The sequence below is a fragment of the Ranitomeya variabilis genome, chromosome 1 (assembly GCF_051348905.1).
Source record: "Ranitomeya variabilis isolate aRanVar5 chromosome 1, aRanVar5.hap1, whole genome shotgun sequence".
NCBI classification, from domain to species: Eukaryota; Metazoa; Chordata; class Amphibia; order Anura; family Dendrobatidae; genus Ranitomeya; species Ranitomeya variabilis.
In genome coordinates this window covers 791418409-791431124 of record NC_135232.1, presented here as the reverse complement: position 1 = coordinate 791431124, position 12716 = coordinate 791418409, and the positions used below count along the sequence as shown (strand labels likewise).

General features: G+C 46.3%; 1 protein-coding gene across 3 annotated transcripts in view; it reads right to left on the bottom strand.

The window, feature by feature from the left end:
- MPND (MPN domain containing) overlaps positions 1 to 12716 on the bottom strand; it is a 130679-nt gene that overhangs the window by 43193 nt on the left and 74770 nt on the right. For all 3 annotated transcript variants that reach the window (XM_077273148.1, XM_077273154.1, XM_077273164.1), the window contains exon 5: positions 11107 to 11179. In XM_077273148.1, coding sequence (XP_077129263.1) covers positions 11107 to 11179 — 73 coding nt within the window. The remainder of the gene's footprint in view (positions 1 to 11106; positions 11180 to 12716) is intronic.

Here is a 12716-nt window from a genome sequence, read left to right as displayed (position 1 = left end):
AAAATGTTCATTTTTTCCCTCCACATTCCATTAATCCCTCTGAAGAACCTGAATGGTTAATAAACTTCCTGACTGTGGCTTTGAGCACCTTGAGGGGTGCAGTTTGTAGATTGGTGTCGCTTTTGGGTATTTTCTGTCATATAGACCCTCAAAGTTACTTCAAATGTGATGTGGTCCCCCCCAAAAAAATGGTTTCGTAAATGTTGTTGTAAAACTGAGAAATTGCTGATCAACTTTTAACCCTTCTAGCTTCCTAACAAAAAAATAAATGTGTCAAAAATGATGCAGATGTAAAGTAAACATGTGGGAAATGGTATTTATTAATAAGTTTGTGTGACATATCCATCTGATTTAAGGGCATAACATCAATTTCAAGTGACCTAATCAGGAGTATACCTATATATACCCACTTGGACATTGCTTCAGCACCCCTGACGAAGCTACACACGAAACGCACATTGGGGTGTTGGCATTGTGGTTCAAACCGTCATAGTGGCACTTGGTTTGTCTTTTCTGTGATAGTTGGCTGATATTTTTTGCTGCCCCATATGGGTTTTTTGACACTGCTTTTTGAAGAGAACTAACATCGAGCAGCATAAATCTCTTTATTCACATTCCATTGCCTGTAATTATTCAAAATATGGCTGTGCATTTTTCCCACCATGTATATTGGATGTACTGACTTACATTACATTTTAATTTGCTAGTCATAAAAACTGTCTGAACCATTTTGTCCTAACTGTTTTTAAGGGTTTTTTCAGGGGGCTTTTCATGTACTGTTTTGTCTCACTGTCTGATTTTTTTGTAAAAAAGATTATATTTGTTGAATTGCTAAATTATTTGCGCTTATATTTGCTATATTCTAAGTGGCGGTATTTGGTCTGAATTTGTCTGACAGGTAGTCTACTAGATACCGGCACTGATGCAATCTGATGGGCTCATTGGCAATGGAGGGGAAGCGGAGGAGCGGTGCCAATGGGCTGACAGAGGGAGCATTCTCCAGCTGTCAAACGCCTCTCTCTATTGACAGCACTATAGGAGGGGATAAACTGCTAAGGTCATTGAGAACATCGACTATAGTAGTTCCATCAGCTCCAGGCTGTGTATTTCAGCTGATCGCTCTGGTACAGAAACAGTACAGTGCAATCAGCATGACAGATATATCCGTCTCGCAGCACAAACTCACATATGCTCATGATAAATAAGTACATCATTTAACACCAAAGGAATAAGAGCAAACTAAATCAGAAGGAATGCTATTATAGAACTCGTGGAGATATTGAAAAGCAACCAGAAAAACATTTTAAATGAAGCATGAGACTTAGCCCCTCAGTGACCGAGCCAAGTTTGACCTTAATGAATAGGCCAAATTTTACAGTACTGTCCACTGTCACTTTATGAGGTTATAACTCTGGAACGCTTCAACGGATCCCACTGATTCGGAGATCGTTTTTTGTGACATATTGTACTTCATGATAGTGGTAAATTTTCTTTGATAGGACTTTTGTTTGGTTATAAAAAAAAAAAAAAAGGAAATTTTGCAAACATTTACAAAATTTAGCAATTTTCAAACTTTTAATTTTTGTGCCGTAAATAAATAACATTTCCCACATGTCTACTTTACATCAGCACAGTTTTGGAATCATAACAAAAAAATAGGAAGTTAGAAGGGTTAAAATTAGTGATTAGCGAATATACACATTACTCGAGATTTTCCAAGCACACTCGGGTGTCCTCCGAGTATTTTTTAGTGCTCGGAGATTTCGTTTTCATCACCGCAGCTGAATGATTTACATCTGTTAGCCAGCATAAGTACATGTGGGGGTTGCCTGGTTGTTAGGGATTCCCCACGTAATCAAGCAGGCTAGTAGCTGTAAATCATTCAGCTGCGGCGAAGAAAACTATATCTCCAAGCACTAACAAATACTCGGAGGACCCCCGAGCGTGCTCGGGAAATCTCGAGTATCGAGTATATTCGCTCATCACTAGTTAAAATTTGATCAGTGATTTCTCATTTTCCAACAAAATTTACAAAACCATTATTTTTTTTTTGTGACTTTGAAGGACCTGTATGACAGAAAATACCCAAGAGAGACACCATTCTAAAAACTGCACCCCTCAAGGTGTCCAAAACAACATTCAAGAAGTTTATTAACCCTTCAGTTGCTTCATAAGAACTGAAGCAATGTGGAAGAAAAATAAAATGAACATTTAACTTTTTTCACAAACAAAATTACTTTAAATCCAAACTTTTTTATTTTAATAAGCATAACAAAATAAAATGGACCCCAAAAATTGTTTGGCAATTTCTCCTGAGCACGCCGATACCCAATATGTGGGGTAAAGCCACTGTTTGACTTTTTGAACGCAAAATTGGCTTGAATTCGAGAGTGGACGGCGTTTTGTGTTTGCAGAGCCCCTGATGTGCCTAAACAGTGGAAACCCCCCCAAGTGACCGCATTTTGGAAATCACACCTCTCAAGGATTTTATGTTGAACGCACAAATACGACACAATTTGATAACATTAGGTTGTCATATTGAATATGTTGTCATTAGTGTTGCGTGCAAGTGCTCGCTGCTACAGTTTGAATCCGGTGCTCAAGTATGCACCAAATATCGCGGGTGCTCGGGTGACATGCTCAAGTACCTGCCATGAATGTTTTGCATCAGTTAGATACCCCCCAAAAAACATGCGAGGATATGAGATACTCTGTGCATACCAGAGCACCTGATGCAAACTCGAGTAGCCAGCACTTGTGCTCAACACTAGCCGTCACATCGTCATTTTTTTTACTTTACTTTTTTTACTTTTGAAAAAAACCCAATTCTATCTCCAACCCTAACCCCAACTGTAAAGAATGGAAAAATTAAAAAAATATATATTTTATAATTTCTATCTAACTAAGGGGGTGACACAGGGGGATTTGATTTACTATTTTTCTGTTTATTTTGATCACTATGATAGGGTCTATCACAGTTCTCAAAAGGAACCAATAGGAAAAATTCCCTATTGTTTCCGGGAGTACCAGCCGGCAGATCTAGATGAGTGTACTGTGCATGCGCCCGCCAGAGCAGGAGGGCCCAGAGGATGGCGGAGAACCCCACTTCTCTCTTCTCTGATACGCTAGATCAAACCAGAGGAGAGAGAAATTAATTTTACATCAGACTATTGTGATCACCATTATTCGGGGAATAGCGACGATCAAGTGACAGGGGACTGTAAAAACAGGCCCTTATCATGGGGGACGCTATACACTTATTTCTCAGCACTGTTAAAAAGCCGCGCTGAGGAATAAGTACCCTTAGCTGCCCCCATTAAAAGGCGTATAGGCGATTGTTTAGGAGTTAACATAGGGTTTAGATCTTTTTTTATTTTTGTCCTCCTCTTCTTCTAAGACCCATAACTTTTTTTTTTTATTTTCACATCAACAAAGACATATGAGGGTTTGCTTTTTGCAGGGTGAATTGTATTTTTTTTGGTGGTGTAATTGTACTGAAATAATATGTTCTATGGATCAGTTTAGATATTCTATAAAAAGGTTTTTGCCACTAACAAACAGGCAATCTCTGCATATCTTGCGTCTGTCTAACAGCCGCGAGACATGCAGCCGTGGGGACTCAAACATATTATTCGAGCACGCCGAAGATACTCTGTTAGCACACGAGCATGCTCAGATAACACCGTATCCGAGCTTGCTAGCTCATCACTACTAAATACTTTAAGCTGTAAAAAAACAAAAATAATACATCTAAAAAAAAATTTGGTTTGTTTTGTCAATTGTTAAGACCAGTAACTTTTTTATTTTTTCATCAACGAAGCTGTGTAAGGGCTTGTTTTTGCATGGCGCGCAGTTGTGTGTTAGCCATCCAATATTGTGGTACATACAATGCTTTGATTTCTTTTTATTGCGTATCTTTAGAGAGGGTCCAAGACAAAAATAAAAATAAAAAGGCAATTTTAGAGTTTATATGTTTTTTACTTAACGGTATTTACTGAATGGGATAAATAATTGAATTTTTTATAGATACTTTTACGAATGTGGCAAAACCATGTATGCTTATTTCCCCAACATTAGCTTTGTGCCAAAGGCACATGTGCATTGGAGATCACGCTATTTAAAGATAATCTGTCAGCACATTTGATCTAAGCTATTAATACGTTTCCTTTTACATATTTCCTTTAAAATGTAGCTCTCAGTAATTGACAGTGACATTTAAACCGCAGCGATCAGAGCTAGCTCTGGCTGCTGCAACACAGCTGGCACCTCCCTGGTATGGTGAGGCATCAGCTCTAGAGCCTGCTCTATTCACGGGGACCAAACGTGACATACTATTATGTGATAAAGGGGTTAACTTCATATCTGACCACCTAGACTGATTGACAGCTCCTCTGTATCCCTCCTACTTTGGAAATCTCATACTGCTCAGTACAAGTGGCAGCTAGCAGGCTGAGCGGAGACGGAATACACTTGGAATCATGAGCTTGTTTGTTCTAAAATTGCTCATAAAAAAACATGTTCACCTTAATATCAATTATAGTCATTCTGACATGGATTTTCAAAACTAAAACACTAGTCATATCAGATTTAATAAAATCTAATCAATAATATATGCAGTTTGCATTGTGAAATCTGATGACAAATCCACTTTAAACGAGTAGTCCAAGCTTGAAGACCGACCCTCCAATATTGTGAGAAATTACACAATTGTGCAAAGATGAGTGGGACAGCGATGTAAAAGACTCGGTACAAATTACTGCAAATGTTCTACTGCAGTTGTTACTGCCAAGTGTGGCAGAATAAGGTATCATGTTTACGGTGGTAAATACTTTTTCACTAGGGCTATATAGATTTGGGCGATTCATTTATACACAATAAATACATGATCACTTCAAAGCTGCACTTTTTGACTACTTATATAATTTATATTTTACCGCAAAATTAGATGGGTAATCTGAAACATTTAAGCAAATTAGCAAAATTGAAGAAATTGGGTTAGAGAAAAAGAGGGATTTTTGGTTCTTACCGTAAAATCTCTTTCTTGGAGCCTTCATTGGGGGACACAGGTAACCATGGGTGTATGCTGTTGTCACTAGGAGGCTGACACTATGCAAATAAAGAAGAAGTAACTCCTCCCCGGCAGTATACACCCTCCGACAGGCACCAGGCAACTCAGTTGGTGCAAAAGCAGTAGTAGGAACAGGTAATATAAAACTCAACCTATGTACCAACCCACAACAACGGCACGTTAGCCAACACGGTATAACTTCAAGGGAGGGTGCTGTGTCCCCCAATGAAGGCTCCAAGAAAGAGATTTTACGGTAAGAACCAAAAATCCCTCTTTCTTTCTCGCTTCATTGGGGGACACAGGTAACCATGGGACGTCCAAAAGCAGTCCCTAGGGCGGGTATTCTGCAGAAAAAGAGGAGTCAGGTTGGCCGGTGAGAAACCGCCGCCTGCAGTATCCTCCTACCCAGGCTCGCGTCCGCGGAAGCCTGAGTATGCACCCCGTAAAATTTGACAAAGGTGTGCATGGAAGACCACGTAGCGGCCTTGCAAACCTGCGAGGCCGAAGCTTGGTGACGAACTGCCCAGGAAGCTCCCACTGCCCGGGTAGAGTGAGCCTTCACCCCCGAAGGAGGCTGTTTGTCTTGGACGCGGTATGCCTCCAAAACCGCCGAACGGATCCAACGAGCAATCGTGGACTTGGAGGCAGGAAGACCCTTTCGACGCCCATCCGAGACGACGAACAGAGGATCGGCCTGACGAAAAGAGGCAGTTCTGGCGATGTAAATCCGGATAGCCCTGACCACATCCAGCTTGTGAAGGGATTTCTCCAATGGATGAACCGGGGAAGGGCAAAAGGACGGGAGGACAATGTCCTCGTTGATATGAAAAGATGAGACAACTTTCGGTAAGAAGGAAGGAACCGGACGAAGAACCGCTTTGTCTTGATGCAGGACCAGAAAGGGAGAACGGCAGGATAAAGCCGCCAGCTCTGAAACCCTTCTAATGGAGGTGATGGCGATCAAAAAGGCTACCTTCCAGGATAGAAGCGAGAAGGAAACATTCTGAAGCGGTTCAAAGGGCGGCCGCTGCAGGGCATCTAAGACGAGGTTGAGATCCCAAGGCTCAACAGGAGACCGGTAAGGGGGAGCTATATGAGCGACCCCCAGGATGAAGGTCCTCACCTGAGGCAGGGAAGCCAGGTCTCTTTGAAAAAGAATTGATAGAGCGGAGATCTGACCCTTCAAGGTGCTAAGGGAAAGACCCGAATCTAGGCCCGTTTGAAGAAAGCTGAGAAGGGAAGGAAGGGAAAAGGTCATAGGAAACAGATTGTTATCCTGACACCACCGGAAAAAGGCCTTCCAACATCTGTGGTAGACACGCGATGAGGCCGGTTTCCTCGCTCTTATCATAGTCTGGATGACGCTATGAGAAAAACCCGCGTTCTTCAGGACCGCGGCCTCAACGGCCATACCGTTAAATTCAGCGACCGAGAATTCGGGTGGGAGAGAGGCCCCTGTGAAAGAAGGTCCGGAAGATCCGGAAGTCTCCACGGAACATCCGATAACATGTTTATCAGCTCTGCGTACCAGGCTCTGCGAGGCCAATCTGGAGCTACCAAGAGTACGGGGACCCCTTCCGACTTGATCTTCTTTACGACCCTTGGAATCAGAGGGAGAGGCGGGAACAGATAGGGCATCCGGAACTGGGCCCAAGAGATCACGAGAGCGTCGCATCCGACGGCCATCGGGTCCCGAGACCTGGCGACGTACTGAGGAACTTTGTGGTTTGCCCGGGAGGCCATCAAGTCGACGTCTGGAACGCCCCACCGCTGGCAAATCTGGCTGAAGATTGCTGGAAGAAGAGACCACTCGCCCGCCACGATGCCCTGGCGACTTAGAAAGTCGGCCTCCCAATTGTCCACCCCTGGGATGTGGACGGCTGACAGAGAGGGAACATGACCCTCCGCCCAGCGGAAAATTTTTGCTACTTCCGCCATGACTTGACTGCTTCGAGTCCCCCCTTGGTGATTTATGTATGCCACGGCCGTGGCGTTGTCCGACTGAATGCAGACCGGCTTTCCCGAAAGGAGGGACTCCCAGCGGATGAGGGCTAGGAAGATGGCTCTGATTTCCAAGAGGTTGATCGAGAGGCACGCCTCTCGAGCAGTCCAGCGGCCCTGGGCTGTGAGGTGGAGAAAGACCGCTCCCCAACCTTGGAGACTGGCGTCGGTGGTAATCACCTGCCAGTGGGGGGGTAAAAATGACCTCCCGCGGAGAATGGAGGTGGACAGCGTCCACCAAGAGAGAGACTGTCTCGCCCTGGGGGAGAGGCGAAACGGACGGTCCAGGGAAAGCGGGTTCCTGTCCCAGGCAGACAGAAGAGCCAGCTGGAGGGGACGAGAGTGGAACTGAGCATAAGGGACCGCTTCCATAGAAGCGACCATTCTCCCCAGAACTCTCATGGCTAGACGAAGGGACAGAGGACTCGGACCCTTTAGCGCTCTGACACCCCGATGAAGAGAAAGAAACTTCTCCTTGGGAAGGAAGACCTGAGCCCGAAAGGTATCGAATTCCATGCCTAGGAACTCCAGCCGCTGGGTTGGAATCAAGGAAGACTTCTGGTAGTTGATCAACCAGCCTAGGCGAACTAAGGTGTCCAGAGTAAGATGGAGGCTCTGGCTGCAATCCCCCTGGGATGAGCCCTTGATCAATAGGTCGTCGAGGTATGGGATTACCAGAATCCCTTTTGAACGCAGGATGGCCATGACAGCTGCCATGACCTTCGTAAAGACCCTGGGAGCAGATGCCAGCCCGAAGGGGAGGGCAGTGAACTGGTAATGATGCTCCCTGATCGCGAATCGGAGGAACCTCTGATGTTGCACGCAAATAGGAATGTGAAGGTACGCATCCCGAATGTCCACTGAGCACAGAAACTCTCCCGGCTCCATGGACGCGATCACCGAGCGCAGAGATTCCATTTTGAAGTGTTGAATCCGAAGGTGGCGGTTCAATCGTTTGAGATCCAGAATCGGACGGAGAGAGCCGTCCTTTTTTGGAACCACGAACAGGTTTGAATAAAACCCGGAAAACCGCTGGCGAAAAGGCACCGGCACTACGACTCCCGAGGCGAGGAGCGAATCGACGGCCTGGAGAAGCCCTGGGAGATGAGAGGGCTGTTTGGGAGGACGAGAGAGCATGAAACGTCTTCCTGGGGGCGAAGAAAACTCTATTTTGTAGCCTGACGTGACGATCTCCCTGACCCATGCGTCGTCGACTACTGAAAGCCAAACCTCTGAGAATAGAAGCAGGCGGCCTCCCACCCTGGAAGGAGTTCCAGGTGGGGGCGACCCGTCATTTATTAGAAAACCTGCGGCCCCGAGATCCCGATGGTTTTGCGGGGTGGCTCTTGGCTCTCCAGCGTGGCGGAGGCCTGAAAGAAGGTTTTCTTCGGTCCCCCTGTGAAGAGGAACGGTCCTGGACGGGGTTTCCCGAAGAGTCAAAAGACCGAAAGGGACGAAAGGACTGGGGACCTCTCCTGTTGAAGGGACGTTTAGGCTTGGACTGGGGTAAGGAGGTACTCTTACCGCCAGTAGCGTCCGAGATCATTTGATCTAGCTGCGAGCCGAAGAGTCTGGAGCCCTGGAAGGGCAGACCAGTGAGCGATTTCTTAGATGCGGGGTCAGCGTTCCACGCCTTTAACCAAAGAATCCGGCGAATGGCGACAATGTTGCCATTAGCCCTGGTAGAGCAGGCCGCTGCATCAAGGGAGGCATTCATCAGGTATTTTCCAGCCAGTGAAATCTGATCCGCTAATTCAGACAGTTCTTCAGCAGGAGCAGAGGCCGAAATGCCCCTGCGCAGGGTCTTGGCCCAGGCTGATACAGCCTTGGCTACCCATGATGAGGCGAAAATAGGGCAAAGGGAGGCTCCGGAGGCCTCAAATGCTGATTTTGCTAGCGCCTCGATTTGTCTGTCCGAGGGGTCCTTAAGGGAAGCCGCATCCGGAATAGACAGAACTGTCTGTGAGGATAGCCTGGACACAGGCGGGTCTACCTTAGGAGACTCGGACCACTTGGAGACCAGGTCGGAGTGAAAAGGGTATAACACATCAAGTAGTTTCCTACCTGGGAAACGCTTGCCAGGGTTTTCCCAGTGAGTGGCGGTAGTGTTGTCAAACTCCTTGTGATTAGGGAAAACCCTAGAGGGACGTTTAATCTGTTTAAAAGCAATGGAGACGTCCTGAGAGCTTGCCTCATCTTCCTTAAGATCAAGCGTCTGAACGATAGCTGAAATAAGGCTATCAACCATGTCTTGTGTTCCGGAAGTCTGGTCTGCATCTGAGTCAGATTCCGACTGAGAAGTTACGTCAGACCCGAGGTCCGCCTGTGAGGAAGGGGAACGGGCAGATAGGGGAATCCCGATGTGGTCCGGTAAACTGGAGAAGGATCTAGATAAGGTCCGTTTTCTGTCTCTTTTGTCCGGTCTGCCTCTGTGAGAGTCTAGGACAGGTGCGGGCCAATCGCCGTGAGAGGCGTTCGTGGCACTGGTGGCATTAGAGAGAAGCGGGATGCGTTCAAGTGCCTGGACCAGGGACTGAGAAACCTTAGTCAGGTCGGACACAGATTGAGACATAGCAACAGCCCACTCCGGGGGAGGGGGGGTGCACTCATCCCGGGACCCTGAAGCTTCCAGGGGAGCTGACATGGTGGGAGGAACGCAGGACGGGCAGAAAGGAGATGGCTGACCTGAAACCCACTTTTTCTTACAGTGAGCGCAGGCGTAATGGATGGCCGTAGGGGCAAAGGCCGGGGTGGGGTCGGACATAGGTGGATATTACCTTGTCCCCAGAGAATACTGCCAGGTGGAGTAGGAGGTAGCGCTGAGCCTGGTGAAAGACAGCGGTAACCGCAGGTGCCTGTGTTCCCCCGAGAAATCCTGTGTCCTACGCGATGAGCAGACGCTGACACGCTGACAGGAAGCAGGAGAAAAGAGCGCGGAGAAAGTGCGACGCTGTGGGCGTGCACAGGATCGAAGGGGGGAAAGAAAGGAACGCCCCCTGTAAAACTGAAAGTAATCCGGCCGCTATACCGTCGACCGCCACAAGAGGGCGCTCAAGCGGCAAGAAAGGGAAAAGCCGGGAGACGCTGCACATCCCGGCCGCAGTAATTCCGGCCACCACCAGAGGGCGCTCAAGCGCTAAGAAAGGGAAAAAAATAAACTGTGAGGCAGAGAGAAATGGTGGGCGAACGGGCCTGCAAGTTTGAATAAGGAGGGGAGGAAAAGATGCCAGCCTTCCTGCTCCCATTCTATGCAGCCCACTTCCCTGTCAGATGCACCCCTATGGTAAGAGGGGATCATCACTGGGCAGGGTATTGGTGGGGGAGGGGAGGTGGGGGATTTTGTTGATTGAAGATTCCCTACCTGCAGATGAGGAAGCATCAGGATCCCTGGTAGATAGAGGGTCCTGGAAGTAGTCCTCCTTCCCGCGCCACGACTCTCCGGCGCAGAAGACGGCGTCGACCCCTGAACAGGGGGAGAGGGTCACTGGATGTGACCGCCGTCTTCCTCTCAGCCCGCTCCGAGGAGAGGGATGAGGAGGGGAAACGGGCAGGACTGGCCACCGAAGAAAGGGTCACCCTGAACACCCGAATGGGTGACAGGGGACAAAGTCCTGCCCAGCGGGTCCGAGAGGGTGCGATGTGGGTGATACCACACTGCTCTCTCGGTCGCTCAAAGTGGGGAAAACAGGGTGAGAAAACTGCACCCTGTTACCCTGAAGAAAGCATCTGAAAAAGGGGAAATGATTAAAAACAAACAACAAATCCCTGTAAAAGAAATGCGGATCTGGTGTTAGATCCAGGTCCGCCTCCTACAGACACTAAGCAAAAACTGAGTTGCCTGGTGCCTGTCGGAGGGTGTATACTGCCGGGGAGGAGTTACTTCTTCTTTATTTGCATAGTGTCAGCCTCCTAGTGACAACAGCATACACCCATGGTTACCTGTGTCCCCCAATGAAGCGAGAAAGAAATACTTTTACTGTAGATAAAAAAAAGATTTTTAAATAATTGTATATGCAGTGCATCCTTCTGTACTGTACCTGGCTGAATCCCGACTGCCTAGCGCGGAAAATTTCACAGGCGTACGGCTTTCAACTTGACTGCTTCTCAGATCTGCGACAACAATTTGCAAGTAAGAAAAGGAATCTGTATGTACACAAGTAAATAACACTTCAAGGGAACATAAACTTTATATAGAAATGCTGGCAATTGGTAACACATTTTTGGGAATGTACCAACATTATGGGCTTGTTCACACGAGCGTATAACATGGCTATGCAATGTTTTATCAAATAGCACTCGGACTATGGGGCAGAGCCGCCATCTTTTTCTTTGTCGTGCCGATAATCATTCCGAACCAGTGATATGGTTCTCTCATGCGAGAGAATCGGATCACTCTGACAGAGTTTGATCTGAGTGACATTAGCTTAACAAGCCAGATTCTCTCGTATGAGGAATTGATGCCCAGCCTAACACTTAGAAGGCATTTCAACAGTTAATTGCTGCTGTATTTGATGAACAAAAAGTTTTTCAGTTTCTTCTGACTCAACACAGAAGGAAAAATTGGCCCCCTTTTCTGTGTTGACATACAGTGGGGAAAATAATTATTTGATCCCTTGCTGATTTTGTAAGTTTGCCCACTGACAAAGATATGAACAGTCTATAATTTTAAGGGAAGGTTAATTTTTTTTTAATTTCTGTTCTATATGTTATGGTTTGTTGATGGTTCAATAAATTATTGGCACACTGTTTTACCCTCACCCTGTGTTGTCTGAGTAGTATTATGCCCACAGTAAAAGGAGAGCGGGCGTTCAGAGGGATGATCCCTGGTCCATGTGGTGTCGAGCCACGAGACTAGAGCAATGCTGACCCCCGTGTCTCCACAATAAGCAAGAAACTTGGCAGTCAAAATTGATGAACTTAAATTATGATTTAATATGCAATCCAACAACAAGGTTTACAAACGTTTTGGTCTATACGAGACCAGGGTGCTGCATAGCAGAAGAAGAAGAAAAAAAATAAAAAAAAAAAAATCACAAAAGACCCACATTTACATACTGTATATGTATCCACAGTCATAGATTCAAATTCCATTAAACAGTAATGTAGAGGATAGAATTTAGATATCATATAACTCCAATCTTATTTGTGTCAAAACAACATATCCTATTGTATTAATTGAGTGAAAGACTTCTGCAAAGAAAAAAAGGAAATATAAATCCTTTATATAGAGGACATAATGGTAATCAAAGGAGTGGGCTCCTAAGGGAGGTGACAGAGATATACCAGATAGCGATTATTCCCTTTTGACAGGAAGAGCTGAACGCGGTGTCCACCGCTGGTTCAAACAGGCTATCGTGTGCAGTGCAAGAGATAAAGGCCTAAATTAAAGTACACTGGTGTGTCCATTGAAAAAAAGGGGGGCTTACTTCCACTGGTGACTCGCTGCCCTGCAGACAATAGGAACAAAAGGTGTGCTCACTGACATCAGTCTTCAGCCTAAGGGCCCCTTCACACTGTGCAATCAAAGTCTGAACGAGCGTTCGATTTGTGACGTTTATCCGTCCTCGTTCCGAGGTTGCAAAGTGTGACATGGCGTTACGATTTGCGACGCAGCCCAGCATCGTACGATGTGAAAGAAAGAGCAGAA